Genomic DNA, 18,576 nt, shown 5'->3' on the forward strand with positions numbered 1-18,576 from the left:
TCACACGCAACATTTGTCCATTTAACTGCCTTATTATACTTTAATGGTCTAAATGCTGCTTCAAAGAATTGTCCACACTGCCAGGAATAAAATATTGGTGGATAAATACATTTCTTCATTTTATTTTTCATTTATTTAAATTGTTTTGCCCAAAAGCAGTAATATTTAAAAAAAAAATACTGACTCAAGAATACCATAAGCAGTCTGAAAAAGCCTGCAATGTGTAATTTGTCTGTCAATGTAGGATGCAAAACAGATTTAAATGTGCTAATTAGGCATAAGTTATTAATTGTATGCTTTTCCTGCTGTAAAGTGTCAAATAGTATGCTGTGAAAAAGGTCTTACGTAATTAATTTAAGTTTTTAAAAAAATGAAGTTGTTTATACCATTTCTCAGAGCTGAAAGCAAGACCACCAACCTTTATACTGTCAGATTTTTTATGATGCTGAGTCCATGTGAGTGGAACAGCTGAGGGTGGTGTTTTGTGAATATGTGGATGTATTATATCATTCACCTTAACAGTAACTCAGTGACTCTACAGTCTTCAGTTTGGTCATTGATGCCCTGCAGTCCATCTAGGCCCAGTACTTGTGCTTTTATTTACTGGGCTGTTGGCAGAGGGATCTCTCTCTGAGAAAGAAGCTCCAGCCTCTGTCTCTGCTAGATCAATATCCCATTATAGTGTTTCAGAGGGAAATGGCTTAGAGGAAAGAAAGAGAAATAACCTCATATATTATGGCAACACCAATCCATGAATGTGTCTTTCTGCTTCTCGGTTCAGAGGTGAAGTTAGGGTGAAATAGTTGGAAATGAGAACTGTTGGATTTAGAGAATATGGAAGACCAAAACAACAGCGAGAAAATAAACTGTTGATGAACGGAAGTCCCTTGAATAATCTGACGGTGCACTGTTTAGAAAAATAAAATCTCTGCCTGATATGAGACACTGAGAGAAAAGAGGAAGAAGAGGAGACTGTAGAGCGTAATGAAGGAAAAATCCATGCAACACATCTCAATGTTTTTATGGGCGTTTTTTTTTAATTGAAACCAGCTTCACTGATAACAAACATGCAATATCACTGTACAAGCCAACACCACAGATAAGTGTTACTCATTCAAGTCCTGACACATTGTCAGGGATTAGCCAGCTGCACACACACACACACACACACACGCTCGCACATGCACACTCTCAGATGTTGTACAGAGATAAACACGCGCTCCCTCTTTTGCTCTTTGACACACACGGACACACAGACTCGCACGCAAACAAACACACACTCACATACGCACAGTCATATTTACATATCACAGTGAATGATGGGTAAAAACGATGCAGGGAGGAGGATTACGCTGTTCTCCCGGTCCGACCAGAGATGAGAATGGCAGCACAGTTCCAGTGATAGCGAGTGCGTCTCTGACTGAGGTGGGATAAGGAGTGAGATGATGACAGTGAGGATGTGAGTAGAAAACCAGACCTTTTATCAGCATCCTAAAATCTGTGCGGTAGGCGGGCGTCTTGGATGGGCGCCTCTTAGCATTTAGAGAAACAGGATGAGACTCCTAATATAAAAGAAAACAGGTCTGCGTAGAGTAAATCTTTTTTTTTTCTTTTTCTTTTTTTTCTGTCAAATCCACTCAGTCTGTGCTACATTTAAATGCATGGTGTAATTACAGTATCATAAATACAGGGCTTCATGGTTTCATGAACAGGTTTGGGGTATTGCTTGGATGATATAACAACTGATATCACTGTCTGCCGATGCGCTTTTAGAAATGTAAATCAAAATCCAACAAAACAGCAAAACAAAATAAACAAAAAAAGGCCACACTACCAAAAAATAAACCTTCAATTCCAATAAATAAATAAATACTTTAAAACGTCATACAAAATCCTGACATTACCCTTTTTTCCAACATTTAATGGAAGTTCTGTCTACAAATGTAAGATAATAAATATATTTAGTATTTTTAGTAACAGTTAGGTTTAGGTGGGTTTATTTGGGATATCTCTTATATCTTTAAGCAAAAACTGGATTATAAACAGTAGGAAAGATCTCTGCAGAAACTCTGTTTAATACTGCTCATATCACAATGGTTACGACACGATAAAATACTGCAAATTATCAAAACTGTACAGAAAAACTTACAAGTTTCTCTAAAATACATTTTCACTGTTAGTGTGTGAGAAGAAAGATACGAGAGAGCTCGTCTCCGTTTGACCAGCTGAGCAGCAGCCTGTCCTTCAGATGGACTGATGACGCAGCAGCTGTGTGACAGTCAGTGCCAGTCAAAATCCTCTCTCTCTCTGCACGCAGCTGATTGTTCTGCCCTCTGCTGCTCTGGTCTGGAGCAGAGCGCCGCTGCCCAGGGTCCCTCCGCCTCGCCGCAGCCTTCTGAAGCTTTTGCTGATGGCTGCTACAACTCTACATGGAGCTGAAGACTCACAGTCTGGGAAGAGAGAAGAGCGCAGCAGGGCCCACATGTTTCTATTGGACGTCTAGCGAGTTCCTCTGGCATGGTGCACTCTTCTACTCCAGTTCATAGTTTCAAAATAGTAGACGATTTTTTTTCTTCTTTTCTGTGTCCTGTGTTTTTTTGTAAATGTATTTCTTAGATATTCCTCTAGCTAATCTACGTCACGGTTACAGGTGTTGAGTGTTAGTGGCGCACCACCAAGCGGTGGAGTGTTTTGGCTGGGTGAGGGCAGTGCCACCCTGGTAGTGTGTGTACAGTGTGTGTGTGTGTGTTTCTAGTGTAGAAGAGGGCGGGTTTGGGCCAGCAGGTCAGCGGTGGCGGTAGTGTCTCATGAGGGGGACGATGCAGGAAGGGGGTCCCGACAGCTTGAGGAAGGGGTGCTGGAGGAGTTCCTGGGCTGTGGCTCTCTGAGAGGGCTCCCTCACCAGCATCAGGTCCAGGAAGGATCGCAGCACAGAGGACACCTGGAGATTGTAAAGACATACTTTAACTCTGGTCCTTTATGTGATCTTTATTAGGAATTGTAAAGGGACGCCTGCTGCTAGCACAAATATATGCAAGACTGATCTTAAAAGATAAAGGAACTTGGGTTGCTTATATTTTTTTTTTAAGTAGTGACAGATCTACCTTGTGTGACTCTTTTAGCCGCGGCGGCAGGTTATCTCGTATCCTCCTCATGGCCTGCAGAGGGGGCTCATTAAAGTAAGGGGGCTCTCCATCCACCATCTCAATCACCATGATGCCTAAAGACCAGATATCCACCTGGACACACACCAGCATGTTCATTCTCGTTAGTGCAGTGAAAGGTCATGTACAGTATTCAGTATACTCTGAGTGTTTTTCCTAAGTTTCAACCCCTTGATGCAGAGCGATGTTAATCTGTGAGTGTGTGTATGTGTGTGTGAAGTCCTCACCTCAGTCCCATAAGGTAGTCTAGAGATGACCTCTGGTGCCATCCAGTACGGCGTGCCTACGAGGGACTTCCTCTTGGGCACCTCTTTGGAAACTTGAGCACAAAAGCCGAAGTCTGACAGCTTGATCTGCAAATACACACAAACACCATCCAGCCTTCAGCTTCCTCTCTCTGCCACGTCGGTGTCTTGACTTACAGCGGAGTCTGTATTAGTTCTGAACTTCAGTCTTTGATGTCAAGAAGTGCACTGACCCATTGTGATTAAGAGCTTTCATAGAAGACACTAATCTCCTGTATTAGTAGTTAATTATCCTTCAATTAATCATGTCTTATCAGCTCGTTCGGAGGCATTAGGCAGGATTTAATTACTGGGGCACGAGTGATAATTGATGATGATGAGTTTCTGGCACTGGCTGTTGACAAGTAGCAGGAGTGGCACCCATGCAGAAGGTCAGCAAGTGTGTGAGAGTGTGTGTGTTGAAATAACCAGTGACAACAACAAGCGTAGCAGCACTGGTTATAAATAACAAGTGGGGGATCTTCTTTTTTAATAACATCCCAAAGGAAGGAGTGTGAAGGGATAATGTATCTAAACACACACAAAGAAACATGTGACACAGACACACACACAAACACACACACACACACACACACACACACACTCATCATATGCACTTACCCTGCCATCACTGGTCAGGAGAATGGAGTCGCTCTTAATGTCGCGGTGGATGACGCCCTGTGTGTGCAGGTAGGACAGAGCCCTCAGCACCGACAAGCACACTGTGGCAATCTGCTCCTCATTCATCCTGTGAAGACACACAGACACACACACAGTCGTGTCAGCAATAAATATAAAAAGCAGAAAAGCATGTACTGCACCACCATATTCGACATGTCGAAATTTGTCTCATTATTCAACAAATTACTTTAAAGCACAGAATATGATGGGAGAGGATGTGAAAGGTATAACTCAGACTGGATGCTTTACAAGAGGGGCCTTTACTTTATATGTTTATTTTATTATATTTATTTATTTTTTCTTACCCTGGATTTGATTGTTTCACTCTCTTGTGATGTAGTTAACAGTAACTTTATTGAACCATCTCATGTCATCCTAGTTATCGTTAATATGAATGAACATTACTCTCATCACTTATTTTCATCTGATGTGTTTATCAAATTACATTTCACTTCAGAGCTACTCACAGGAGGTAGTCTATTGTATTCATATTTTATCCTTATTTTATTTTTCCTTTTACTTTCCCTCTTTTTATTAATTTATATGTAATTTAGTAATAAGTAGTTTATCATTTTATTCAACATGTTTTTTGTATTTTTCAGTAGTCTCTTTCTTTTTGGTCAGTTTAGGAAAGGGAATTGTAAAAAAAGAAACATGAAAAAAAAGAAACAAGAAAAGAAAAATGTGTCTTCAATTTATTTCCAAAGAAAGAACACTGAGAAGATAATACAGACAATAACATGGCTAAATATATTTTCATATTTTAAGAAATAACTCTTTGGTGGTAGAAAATTGTTAATTAAGCTACAACACAGACGGGTCTGGCCACAGACTTTGCTGTCATCCTAAAGAGATTACAGCCCAACACAACTGATATGGAGCAGAGATCTGGTTGGGAAATATCCCCCTGTAGCCTGCAGCGGCTGTAGCTGTGATGTGCAGAGCAGCCAGGAGGGTCCCATATGGAGAGACGGGGCGATGCAGTGTGTCTGACTGAGCTCACACAGAAACTCATGGCTCTACTGAACATTAACATCTAGACCCAGCTGGCCAGGCCATGCTGTGTGTTTATAAGTGTGTGTGTGTGTGTGTGTGTGTGTGTGTGTGTGTGTGTGTGTGTGTGTGTGTGTGTGTGTGTGTGTGTGTGTGTGTTCACTCTGAGCTGCCATCACATACATGTGCAGAAATAGAGACATCCTAATTTGCAAACACAGACCACAACACACACACACATATGAAATACATGTGCATATTCATGCATGTAGAGTACACACACCCACAATCATCTCTAACTCTCACGCTCATCTCTCTTCTCATCTTGTCCCTCAGTCTCACAGACCCCTCTGTTGGAGTAGTCACTTCAAAACTTGTAATACGTGAAACAACCCGCAGGCAACACACATACACAAAGTTGCACACACACACACACACACATATATATATATAGATATACACACCTCACACTGCAGCAGATTTTATTGTCACACATGTATGCATTTACAATCACAAGAGATAAATGAGCCTTCTGCGAATGGAAAAACAACTGGCTAACTCAAAGTGAATGGGATGGAGACGTGTACACAAAAACAATTCACCTCTTACTGTCCCCCCATCCCTCACACACACATACACACACACACACACTCACACACACAGAAATGAGCACAGACAATGAAAATGGGAAGCAGACTCGCTGAAATAGAAAATTGTTTCAAACACAGAGTAAAAAACAGTTTTAATGAGCCTGTAAAGGTCGTCAAGGGGAGAATTACACACGCACCTACGCACACACAAACAGGCAAACACACAAACATGCAGGCACTCATACACACACACATACACACAAACACCAGCAAGCATAAATACATATGCTTTTTCACTTATACTGGATAAAATCCCTGTGAAGTGCAGCTCATTAACCAACTCTAAAAGTATAATTGAAATTTGAACGTGATTGAAATAGTTCAGGAGCAGGGATGGCCTTTCTGCCGCTGCTGACTCGCCTGTTAGGTTAGATGTGTGCGTTTGTGTGTGTGTTTGCTGCCAACAACCCAGCGAGCTGATGAAGCTTGCACAACGCAAGGCAGGCAGCAGTTATTTCCACAACAAAAGACTTAACAGAAATAGCACAAAGCTTTCACCTGGACAAATATGGCTGAAATTACACACTGCTGTGTTCCTTCTGTCATAACTTTGGATATATATAATGGCTAATAATTAAATCTTTAATTTAATTTGCATTGCTCCAAACCAAACAAAATCTATAAGATGATTTTAATGAAATCCAGCTAATCACTTCCATTTAACAAACACTTTCTCTCCTTTCTTTAATCTGATGATATTTGTTCGAATATCAATCTGAAAATTGAGAAGATTTTGTTTTAAACATACACATTGATTTCAATATTCAACAAACTCACGTAGAGTGACTGAGTGAGGGATGATGAAAAAGAGAAAAAGGGTGAGTTAAAGAGAAACGTGTGCCCAGTAACATCCTGTTTACTGAGATTTCCATTAGTAGTTCTAAGCGCACTCGTGCATACTGAAACTCTCTCACACACACATACTGAACACACAAACAGGCAAACATCTGTGTGGGTGACTGTTCAAAATACTTCACGGCAGCAGCGGTGCTCAGCCTCACCAAAGCGTGTTATTAGCATCCGACACCGCACAGCACTAATGCTGACACTCCACGCAAATGACTGTAATTAAACACCAAGCACAAAGTAAGCTTAAAACAATGAGGCGGCAGCTTCGAAACACGACTCAACAACAGAGGAGCAATTAGGAAAAGTTGGAGAACAATAATCTCAAAACTATTAAAGCCAGGACTGGATTACAGCCCATCTGCTGGTTTAGGTCGTCTTGTGAAATCATTCACCTCTGTGAAGTTTCTAATGTGTGGCGCAAATGACCACGTGATTTTTAACAACACAATTCTGTTTGCTAATTACCTGCAAATCATTTTTGTTGTCACCTGAACAGCACATGGATTCAGTCTTCCAGACATTTCAAGTAAAAATGCCCTCTGCCTGTCTGTCTGTCTCAGCTTTTCTCAGCACACACTCAAGGCCAATTTATTCAGCACAGCCGACACACACACACACACACGCACAAAGCTGTGGCCTAATTTCTTGAAAATGTCTCATATTGGTTTCTTTTTCTTTGATTTATTTTAGCTCGTGTCATCCTTTTCAATCATCCTGCCTTCAGTCTATCCAAAAAGCAGCTGCTGGGGTTTTAAGAGAATAGTTTGTCGTTTTGATTTGATTCGTGAGTTCGATGAGAAGATTGATATCACTCATATGTCTGTCTGTTAAAAATGAAGCTACAGCCAGGAGCTGATTAACCTAGCCTAGCATAAAGACTGGAGGCAGAGGGAAACAGCTAGCTTGGCTCTGTCCAAAGGTCACAAAACCAGCCTATCAGCAGCTCTAAAGCTCACTAATGAACGCGATATATTGCGTTCTACATGTCAACTAAATGAAATATAACATGTTAATTAGTGGCCTTTAGACATGTTAGATGGCAGATTACTTTTGGACAGAGCCAAACCAGCTGGTTACTTCTGTTTCCAGCCTTTATGCTAAGTTAGCTGTCACTGGCTGTAGCTTCATATGTCACTAAATATTTTTAAAAGAAAGCTTAAAACTTCTCTTCACCTACGCTTTCAACCAGCTCTGAAATTGTGCACTTTGCGTCACACAGATGCATGCACAGATGCTGAGCCCTTCTTTTAAATGCTGTTGTATATATTGATGTCTTACTGATTTTGTGCTTTCTATATAACCCATTCTTAACTTATTTTACATATTTATTTCATTTATTTTATCAATGTTATTATTTCATTACTTTAGTCCATCTCATTTTACATTAATGCTTTTCAGTCTACAATGTTTTTAACATTATGTTCCTTTTATGTATTTTCATGTGATGCACTTGATGCATGTAGTTCTTTGTTGTAAAGCACTTTGTGCTACATTTCTTATATATAAGGTGCTATACAAATAAAGTTTATTATTGTTATTAATAGACATGTATGAAAGTGGTCTCAAGCTTCACATCACCCAGCAAGTAAGCAAAGCACCATGTTTCTCAAAATGTCAAACTATTCCTTTAACTGTTACTCCTGTTGGGGCATCATTTATTTGGTGACTCATTTTAGAAGTGATTTTAAGGTCTTTCTTACATTTGAAGGGGCTCCTGTCTCCCACTTTTATTTCAGAACTTTTAACTGCATACAGTGTGTCAGGTTCCTCTTTTAAAAATGCATTTGGATTGGTTCTTGATTGTGCTTGGACCATGATGTACTTGTTTGTAGGTCTAGTCCTTCTAACTCTTTTACTTCTGTTATTGTTACTCTTTGTCTATTTCCACATCCACCATCATTTCACCTCAGTATCTTATATTGTATTTCTGTATTCAAGGTTACCTGGTGTGAGTCACAATGTCAGTGAGCGCCCCACCCTCCAGGAACTCCATGACGACCCACAGCTCATCTCCCACCAAGTAGCTGTTGTACATGTCCACCACGTTCTCATGGTGGTAGTCCCTCATAATCACCACCTAAAACAGAGAGAGAGAGAGAGAGATGGAAATGGCTTTTAACATATTTTTACTATTAAATTTCTATTATCATGATCTGTTTTTAGTGGAATGTGACATACTGTAGAGCTTTGACAAAGTTTGGCCTTTCAATGATATATTCTTGTGAAAAACATTAAATATGTTACAAAGAAATGATACACTATTTCATTACTTTATTAAATTTATTCATACAATTTCAATTATTTATTAATTTAACTTTCCTTTGTCTCACATTAACATATTCCAGAGGCATAACTATAAAAGGATTACATTTAACAATTAATAGGATTACATAAAGCAAATTAGTTCCCAAATGAACACCCACAGCTTCAGATTTGTACAGCTGTACACACATGCTTATATGCACGTGCACACGCACACACGCACACATGCACACACACACACACAGACCCAGAATAGAATCAGTGCAATACTGCTTGATAAAGGAGGAAATCCAAGGTTTTACTCAATTCACATTTTTCTGCTAAACAAGCAATCATGAAGTTTCTCTGCAAATATGATTTATTTATTTTTCAATAGTTAATGTACCGTAAATAGAAACAGCTATGAATAAATTTGTTGCCTTGGGTTTTCAGTGTGAAGACTACTTAATTTTTTCTAAATAAATGCAGTTACGGATGTAAACATGTGTTAGTGGTTTGATTGCCACGAATATATGTCAGGCAAATAGAGGAAAACTGAACTTGTGTTTTTCATTAATAAACAAGCCACTGTAATGTTGTGTCTGTTTGTTTATATTTTCACTTTAGATTTTTATATATCTGGCACAAACTGAGCTCCTTTAATATTTAAACCAGGTTAATCTCTGCTGCTGCTTGTTTGAGCTACAGTCAGTGACAAAGCTCTGATCTCACATGTGAGGAGTGGGCATCATGCTCTTCATTTGTGGGTGGGTCATACTGACCCACACTAACAACAGCACCACATCCTACTGTACATGTTGTATGAAGTCAGAATACCCAGTGATGTCCCTCCATGTTAAAATGTGCTGCTTCAGGTGTGACTATTCCTCAGATAAGTGTGGTGCAGTTACTCCATCCGCCTTTCACACCTCATTAAAGAGCAGCTCTCTCCTCTGCTGTTTCCTGAGGTCCATCTTCTTCACAGCCACCTGCTTGCCGCTGTGTTTCTCACTGGCAATGCACACGATGCCCGTCGAGCCCTCGCCAATCTTGATAAAGCTGTCCAGATATTCCCGAGGGTCGCCTGTGGGCAAATGCAAACATAGCTCAATTTTGATGCAACACAAGAAAACAAAAAAAAAAAGGATTTCCGTATCACTTTCATTTCCACTGTTCATTTATTACCTGGGTTGACCACCAGTTGAAGTGCAGCTCTGAACTGCTCATGGGAGACTCTGGAGGGTTGAGTGTCTGAGCTTGAACCCCAGGAAGGAGGGGGATAGGCCCCTGGGGGTATGTAAGGTGATGAAGGCTGCGAGTAGGCCCCCTGGATGGAAATGTTCATATGTACAAAGTGAGAAAGAAAATTCAAGCGACAATAAATGAATATTATCCAGCAGTTATTGTATTTGGCAAAATTAAAGGCAGTTTTGAGCTGATTTTCATCCAGAAGGTGGAATTAATCTTGTATGGTTTACCAAATTCATGCAGTAAACACCCATTTAACTAAACTACAGTCACTTGAAAAACATCATAAAAACATGTGTCCAATCATAATCCATAGCATAATCATGTACCTACCTAACTTTTCTTGTCTGTTTTCAGCTTTTCAACAATGCAATTTTTTAGATAGTTAAGTTCATTTTATATGTTTTATATGCTGTTTAGAAACATAGAAGTTTTCAGCCTGTTAAGGAGTACTTAATTCTTTGTCAAGTTTGACAGGAGATATGTGTTTTTCTCTAGACAAAACTAAACTTTCTGTTTCTGTTTTCTGTGATCTTTCCGGAAAAAAGTGCATGAAGTACCATGGAGTAAAAAAAACATTGGAACTGTACCAGCTCCAAAAAGCCTGGCTGTCTATAATCTCATCTCTCCAATCTCTATAATGTTTGTCATCGTTTTTACATCTGAAAACAGTGAACATACTGTACCTGAGGGGTGTATGGTGGGCTCGGCTGAGAGGGTGGGTGATGGTAGGGCGAGGGTTTGTAATGGTGAAAGACAGGGGGGTAGGGGAGGTGTGCCGGGGGGTAGCCAGGTGGCTTGGTGTGGCTCTGAGGTAGCTTAAGAGGCCCTCGTGGGTAGGTGTCACCGCCCGTAACCTGGGGACTGCCATCGCGTGATGGACGCTCGTAGTCACCCTGCAGGAGACGGCACAATGACGAGGTTATATGATTGATGACAAAAAATACACAGTCCAGTTACACAGGCTCTGAGACGTGTGTATACTGTGTGCGTTAACAGTGTTCTTATGTGTTTCGTGCTCTTATGGTCATGCATGACCCCACACTCTGTCCACGGTAAAATGCCACCTCTACTTCTAGGTATGTCTGCAGGTACATTAGTCCTTGACAGACTTAATGGAGATCATTTAGTCCAAAGGACAGGGCCTATACTTTATAATTGGTACCCAACAATGCTCCTCAACTATCCCATTCATCAACCAGGAACCCATAGAGAATCCAGATCTGGGACACACCTCTTCCTTAAGATCCCAGAAACACGTATAGTCTCCTTTAAAGTGCTGGAGTGTAGGCAGGAACACACACACACACACACACACACACACACACAAATACACGCACACACAAATAGACACATACACACTCTCAGTGAGAATGTAGAGCTTAACTCAGAGAGCCCTATTAAAAGCTCAGTTGTATGACTCAGCTTAAATGATCTGACTCATAACAGGCCTGGTGCACACACACAGATGCACACACACACACACACACACACACACAGACAAAATTTGGAGGAGAATCTCAAACCAAAAATGACCACACCAGTAGTGATATCATAACTCTGTGACTTTACAGTCTGCATCAGGCATGGTCAAAATGGCCATGGTTGAAAATGCTGGTGGTTTTCAGTCCTCATCGGCATGTCTACAGTATAATGGACGGCCCGAGAAATGTGAGGTAAAAAGTAGAAATGTGCCAGACTTGGTAAAAGTGATGAAATCAATTCCACATGTTCAGTTGCTATATAAATACAAAGTCAGTCACATTAACAGTAGCAGAGGAATAAAAGGGCGACAATGATCTGCCAATGTAAAAAAAATAAATAAATAAAAGGATGACAAAATATTAATAGTCCAGGACGGATTATAGAGAAACTCATGTAACTGGCAGTAGTGGATCAAGCTGACTCCACCCTGCAGAGATTAAAATAAATTACCTTTGCCACGCCTCCAAAAATGTTCCTCAACCAACATGTTTTTTTTTTGTTTTTTTTTTTATCCTAAATTCTCGAGGGACTGAGAGGATAATAGAAAACTCCCTCCTCTCTCCTTCCTTTTATTTGTTTCTCTCTCTGTGCCTATCACTCTTTTTCTGTTACACTTACACAGAGACACACACACATAAACACACACACATATACACAGATGCATAGACAGGGTAGGAGGAGGAGCCCTGATGTGCTGGGATGGTGTATAATTACATGGTGTGAACTCTTTTAATCAATCACTCAAGGCAGGTGTGTGTGTCTGTGGGGAGGGGGGGGGGGGGGGGGGCTGCTGCTGGGACAGCCCAGCCCCCCCCCCCCCCCCCCCCCCTCTCTCCCCCTCCCTCTATCACTGGCCGGCACCGCTGGCTGGCTGTCAGCCAAGGGTCTCCTGATCCATGTTGGTTAAACGTGCATTAATCTGAGTTTGGCAGGGTAATCAACAACCTAACTCAACTGTGAAATTGAATTTCGCGGTGGAACATCGTTCGGCCAGTTTTATGCTAAGGCTGCAGAAAGGGAAAGTGCCGCAACATCAATTTGTCACCGAGAGCTGCGGCACTGAGCTCATACTCGCCACGAAACAGAGAGAGAGGGAGGAAGAGAAAGGGAGGAAGAGAGAGGGAGTGTGTTTGTTTGTATCTTTGTGTGTGTGTGCGCATCTGTGTGGCCAAGTCTCTGTGCTGTCTGCTGTTACATCCCCACCGGCTCCCAACAACAGCAGGGAAAAAGAGGGATTTACTTCAGTGGTGTGAGTGGGCTGAATGAGGGAAAAGGAAGAAAAGGCAGAGAATGAGAGAGGATAGAGAGGGGTGGGTTTGTTACAAGGTCCATGAGCCGAGAAGAATAGTGATTCTTAAGCTGCCAGATGACTCCTTGTTTTTTGTTTTTCCTCTTCTCTTACCGATGCTGAAAAATCTCCGAACACCACACAGCAAATTAGGGTGCACTGATTCCAAAGCCAGCACTTCATTATAGTCTCTAGTTCATTCAATTTATGATTTTGATAAACAGCACATTGAACATCAAATCAAATGGCAAAATGACACTAAATATACTAAGATTGAAGCTTTTTCTTTTAGCATTTTTAGCATCAATATACAAGCTGTGGATGAGACTGCATCCTCTAAAGTCCTCCATCTTTACATTGTCAACACACACTGTACATTATCAAAGAAGCAAATGTGCCTCCCCGAGCCCAACAACTCACAAATGGCAGTAATAAACAATATGTACGAAATATGACCTTCCCCTGCTTCAGTTTCAATCCTGCTAGTCTTGCATTCTCCATGGTTATTTTTCTACTGGTGGCTATTTACTGAAGCATGCAGGTTAAATGTTTTTTCATCAAGGCACCCTGGGATCTACATCAGCAAACCCAGTTTTCCTCTCAGCCACTGGACTCACTGTGTGTGAAGGAGGGATATTGGAGAGCTGTGATAGCAGTACACACTCCTGTATAATGGAGCTAATGGGGCACTGAAAGCTTTGGAGAATGATATAAAGATAAAGAAATGATAAGGGCACCCTACAGATTGACCGCTCTTCCTGTGACTTACTCCTGCTGCTGCATTGACTGGCAGCATCATTTGCCTCCTGCTAATATATTCCACTAACATATTCTAATATCTTCTACAGTTACAAATGCAGTTCTGCATAATAATATTGGTATAAAATAATCACTGATATTAACTTAACTGTAAACATATGGTTACATTACACAGCCACTGATGCATGTAAGGTTTGTTTGCTCTTGTTGCTTTTGGAGTCTCTGTGTGGAAGAATCTCTTGGTGTCTCCGTCTCTCCCACTGCTCCATTGGAGAGGATTACAGGCTGCATCACGCTCTCCTAGTGCTGACATTACAGTGAAGGTGTTTCTTAAACTATGGGACATTGTATGCCACGAAACATCAATCATGTCAGGTTGCTGGGCAACTTTACCAACAATCAAATATGTCATTTTATATCTACTGTACATTTCTTAAGTCTTTGGCTATATAACAGTGCCCTGAAATTTGCACACCGCTGTCATCACCTAGAGGTGCTTTATTTTGGTGACATCTTTGTTTAGGAGCAAGTGTAATACAGTCATGAAAGGAACTGTTTAAGATTCATACTGTATCTGTATGTAGTTTAGCTGGCCACATACAGGACTCTGAGCATCATTTGCAAACACAAAATATGACTTCTATGCAGGTGACACACTGCTGTGTAAATCAGTTTTTCTTCACCTTAAGTTTGTCAATTAAATGTTAAGTATTTAATTGCTATCAATCAACAGCAACAATCTTAACCCACCAAGCTAATATCATATATAACTTCAAATGAAATTGAGTGATGTGGCTGTAATTCTAATCATAGGGTAATTGTTATCATACTAATGACCGTGGAAATCTTCAAAACATATATTTCACTGTGATTGCAGTATACACTGAAAGGGTGTTTACTTAAAAGCTTAAAAATTTAAAAATAAAAAGTTCTTATTATTTTCCAAGCCTTGATAATATTTTCAATGCCTCATCTCATAATTACTATTATAATTCCACTGAGTATTAAGTAAGAAGTCATTCTGTTGTCTGTAGGTACAGAAAAATGCAGATACAAGGCTTCTGCACAAATCTGAAAAAAGTTAAATCCATAATCTTATGTGAATTACTCCTTAAAGTGTATTTTCATGACCAGAATTATGTATAATGATCTTTTTAATATTCTTTGTTGTGTTTGTATATTAATTTGATTATCATTTGATTACAGTAAAGCCATGCAATTAATTTCAAAACATTGCAGACTATTTCACGTCACTGCCTCCCACTTCTTTCTTTATCCTCTACATTTCTTTGTGCCTCTCTGTATCTGGTCTGTGTCATTCAGAGCTTTCTGGTCAAAGGTAAGTATGTGCATTAATTGATCTGTGTGCAGAGATGGTGGCTACTTATTCTGTATGTAGCAGCGCCTACTTCCTTTGGAGACAGAGAGAGAATGTGAGAGAACTAAAGACATAGGGAGAAAGACAGAGAGAAGGAGAAAAATGACTGAATATTTGAGAGAGACTGCAGGTGGATGGGAGGTGGGACTAAATGTGGGGATACATGCATGTAATTTTCTCTGAAATGTTGTTACAGGCTTGTCAGGGTTGTGTGGAGTTCTGTGTCGAAACATGATATCTGGGCTGTAATTTGGTAGCTCTGCGGTTCAGAGTAAACACTGCCAAAGGCTCTATCACAATTATTTTCATAGATGAATAATTTTTTTTTTAATTATCAGTAGAGTGCATAGTTTTGTGTTTTGTTGTAGTTACCTTAGCTATCGTCTGTGAGTTAGCGAGACTCTCCGAGAGGCGAGGGTATGTGTAGGAGCTGTATGGGTGGGCCTGTGGAGGGTTCTTGAAAGCCCCGCTGGCTGCATAGGGAACATTTGGCTCCTGCAGTCCAGAGCCTGACCGAGATCGCTGCCTGATAGCCGGCGTGGGGCTGGTCTGTGTCACATAGGAACTCTTGGGTCGCTTTTCATATTCATCCCGCAGACCACCATAGCTCCATTCACTGTCTGGGTAGTTGATCTGCTCACTGTGTAGCGAGGCACGAGATGGCGTGCCTACTGAAGTGTCCCTGTAGTCCTGGCTGGATGAGCCACCCACAGACGCCCGATAGTAGCCACTGGAACCTACCCCACTTCCCACAGTGGAGGCCACCTCATCAGCCGAGCGCCCTTTGCTCTCCAGGTAGGTGTGGTAGTCCGGTGGCAGCTTGCCGTAGTCTGATTTTTGGGGCATGGCGTCTGGGTAGAAAGGGCTTCGTATGGGGTGCGAGTGGCCATTCTGCTTGGTGAATCGATAGTGCCTTCCCACAGCCCAGTCCCCATCTATGGAGAAGCCTGGCTTGCCAGGATCAAGAGAGAAGTCCCTGCTGGAAGTGTCTAGGTCACAGGAGTAGCGGGAATAGTAGTGGTTGAATCCATTCTCCTCCGGGGCGTTGGGATGACCACTGCTCGATGGTTTGGAGCTGCTTCCAGCCTGGTGGGGACCCGGTGGGCTCTCCTTACGCAAGGAGTTGGAGCGTGTTACTGAGATGTTGTCAAACTCCTCCAGCAGGCCGTTGATGGATGCATCTTTGGGTGGCCGGTTCCCTCGAACAATGGTCTACAAGAAGAACAAATACATTTACACTTAACATGCAAGAGAGTCAGCTACTTGAGAGTTTGATGGAGATAGCCCTGATACTTTGGGTTGCAGTACATTCAGTTTCAGTTCAATCATTCCTGGCTGAAAACTGAATGAGATGAATTGAAATTCCTGTTTAATCAACGTCAGTTAAATAAAGGCACATCAATTTTTCAGGCTGGAATTTCAATTCATGTGTATCAGGGCTTTGTGTCAAGTATGAAATTAATCATCACTTGCAATAAATGAAGGCCGGTGTTTGTCATCTGATAGAAGGGCAGGCATTGGTCTTCACAACCACTAGTTGTTGTGAGATGGGATGCAGCTAGAAAATGCATGGAGATAAATGGCGGGATACCTCAGATGCTAAAAGGAAACCATTGGTGGATTGCAGGAGCTTATTCCTGCCCCATTTCCCTCGCAACAGATTAGCTTCATTTTCAGTGGGCTGATCAGGATACATTAATAGTCGTGGCGTTTGGTTTACCGCTTGTGAGGTGCATGAGCACACCAGCATGGGCTTGCACACACAAACAAAGAGTGAGGAAGAGAGGGTGACTGAACACACACACTCACATCTGCTTCAAAGCAAAGGCAGCTTAATCATCAGGGGTGCTGCTTATCCCCTCCTACCTTGTGTTAAGCCCTTTACACGGCTGTGTCGTGAGTCATGGGGAACTGGTGCTAAAGCAGTACTCATTGACCTACACTCGTGTTCGTGCATTGTGTGTGTGCATGTACACAGTTTTTTGATGTGGACTGTGAGGCTCACCACCTCCATTTACTGATGGCAAAAGCCAGACACACAGCTTTTATGTAGCTTCCACTGTACCACTTGGACATTACAGGAGTGGCTGCATTAGAACAATAGAAACATGTTGCGTGACTGCTGAGTGATGAGAAGAGGCCGAGCTGTGGGGATTATTTGAATTTCAAACTCTTACATAATCTATCTGAGAGCTTTTTGTCATGATCAAACAAAACTGCAAAATTTTATTTTTGTATCTCCAGCTGTGTTTCAGTGGTGTCTTCCTTGCATTACAGCCTCCAAGTACCTCAAGTATTAAATCCTTCCAGTGAACGTCTTGTCAGTTGTTACATTTTGCACAATCCACAATCTCAGTTCTCTTACAAATCCTTGTGTGCTTGTGTGTGTCCCTACTTTCTTTCCTCTCCTTGCTTTACCTGGATTAATATCCTTGGTGTACTTCATGAAAGTGTCCTTCGTACTTAGTGGCATTTAGTGTATTTGCACTTTGATGTTTTTATGGTCTCAGTCAATTTTCAGCTTCCTATCCACTAAAAATTACTGCCCATCTGTCAATGCAAACTCATGAGGGTTTCGAAAGCCTGCGAATATCCTGTTCAACAAATTCTGAAAGCTATATTCCCTTGGTTATCATCATATGAAAGAGTTTGTTAAAGGTAAAACAATCATGAAGTAAATGAAAGCTGAAGTCTTGAATTGAAGTAGTTAAATTAGGTAAATGTATCCCAGCATGCCAGTTCCACAGCCTCTACTAGCCTTTAGCTTATAAAAACAAACCTGTTGTATTGTTCGCCTGTATACTGTACCACGATTGTTAGGCATTTACACATCTGAAGGTGTTTGCCGAACCGACAATGTCACATCAGCAAGTTCTTCGACACACTTTGACAGCGCTCACGCCTCACTGTCCATCACATGCCTGTCATACTTGTCTCTGCTGTAGTTTGCCCATGTCACATGTGCTGAGGCAGTCTCAGAAAAGCTGGGATAATCAACACTGAGCAAACATTGTGCTGACACAGGGATACATCTAGACCCCTTTATTTAGCTACCTGCAAACTGCCTTGTTGTTATCTCATTCCTTTATGAGACTGTGGCTCAACAACAACAGGCTACTGCTGTTAAAGTTACTCTCCAGACATATTTTAAATAATGTAAAAACATTCTGCTATCATTAATGTTTTGTTTAACATGGTGTTCCCACATAAAAAGTGAAAAAAAACCCTGGGGCTCTAAGCACATCTAAGCTTACTTCCTCATTGAGAAATCTGATTGAGACCTTGTGCCCCGCCCACCACTGCTAATTGTGCTAGGTTGACAAGTGAAACAGCAGAGTATATCAAGATGTTTAGCGGAGGAAACATCAGAGAGATTCAGCCACATGTTTGAACAACAGTCAGACCCAGACTCAGAGAGTTTTTGAGGAGTTTATTGTGCACCAAAATCAGCAACTAGAAGATGTATTGGAATGGTAAGCGTAGTTAATTGGTTATGTTATTTGTTAACTTGTAACTGGCAGTGGCTGACACAGTGTTAGTGGCTGTGCTAATGCAA

The 18,576-nt window shown here is 41.2% G+C and overlaps 1 protein-coding gene across 5 annotated transcripts in view; it reads right to left on the reverse strand.

Moving 5' to 3' along the window:
* Positions 1-1,632: 1,632 nt before the first annotated feature.
* Positions 1,633-18,576, reverse strand: part of pak5 (p21 protein (Cdc42/Rac)-activated kinase 5) — a 65,667-nt gene continuing 48,723 nt past the window's right edge. For all 5 annotated transcript variants that reach the window (XM_071478817.1, XM_071478816.1, XM_071478814.1 and 2 more), the window contains 9 exons: positions 15,393-16,232; positions 10,797-11,006; positions 10,048-10,189; positions 9,792-9,946; positions 8,565-8,698; positions 4,070-4,196; positions 3,392-3,517; positions 3,105-3,239; positions 1,633-2,941 (listed from right to left, as the gene is read on the reverse strand). In XM_071478817.1, the coding sequence (XP_071334918.1) occupies positions 2,786-2,941; positions 3,105-3,239; positions 3,392-3,517; positions 4,070-4,196; positions 8,565-8,698; positions 9,792-9,946; positions 10,048-10,189; positions 10,797-11,006; positions 15,393-16,232 (2,025 nt within the window). In that variant the 3' untranslated portion in view covers positions 1,633-2,785. The remainder of the gene's footprint in view (positions 2,942-3,104; positions 3,240-3,391; positions 3,518-4,069; positions 4,197-8,564; positions 8,699-9,791; positions 9,947-10,047; positions 10,190-10,796; positions 11,007-15,392; positions 16,233-18,576) is intronic.

Source organism: Trachinotus anak, unplaced genomic scaffold, assembly GCF_046630095.1.
Source record: "Trachinotus anak isolate AG129_WGS33_773 ecotype Australia unplaced genomic scaffold, CSIRO_AGI_Tana_v1 ptg000005l, whole genome shotgun sequence".
In the NCBI taxonomy this organism is placed as follows: Eukaryota; Metazoa; Chordata; class Actinopteri; order Carangiformes; family Carangidae; genus Trachinotus; species Trachinotus anak.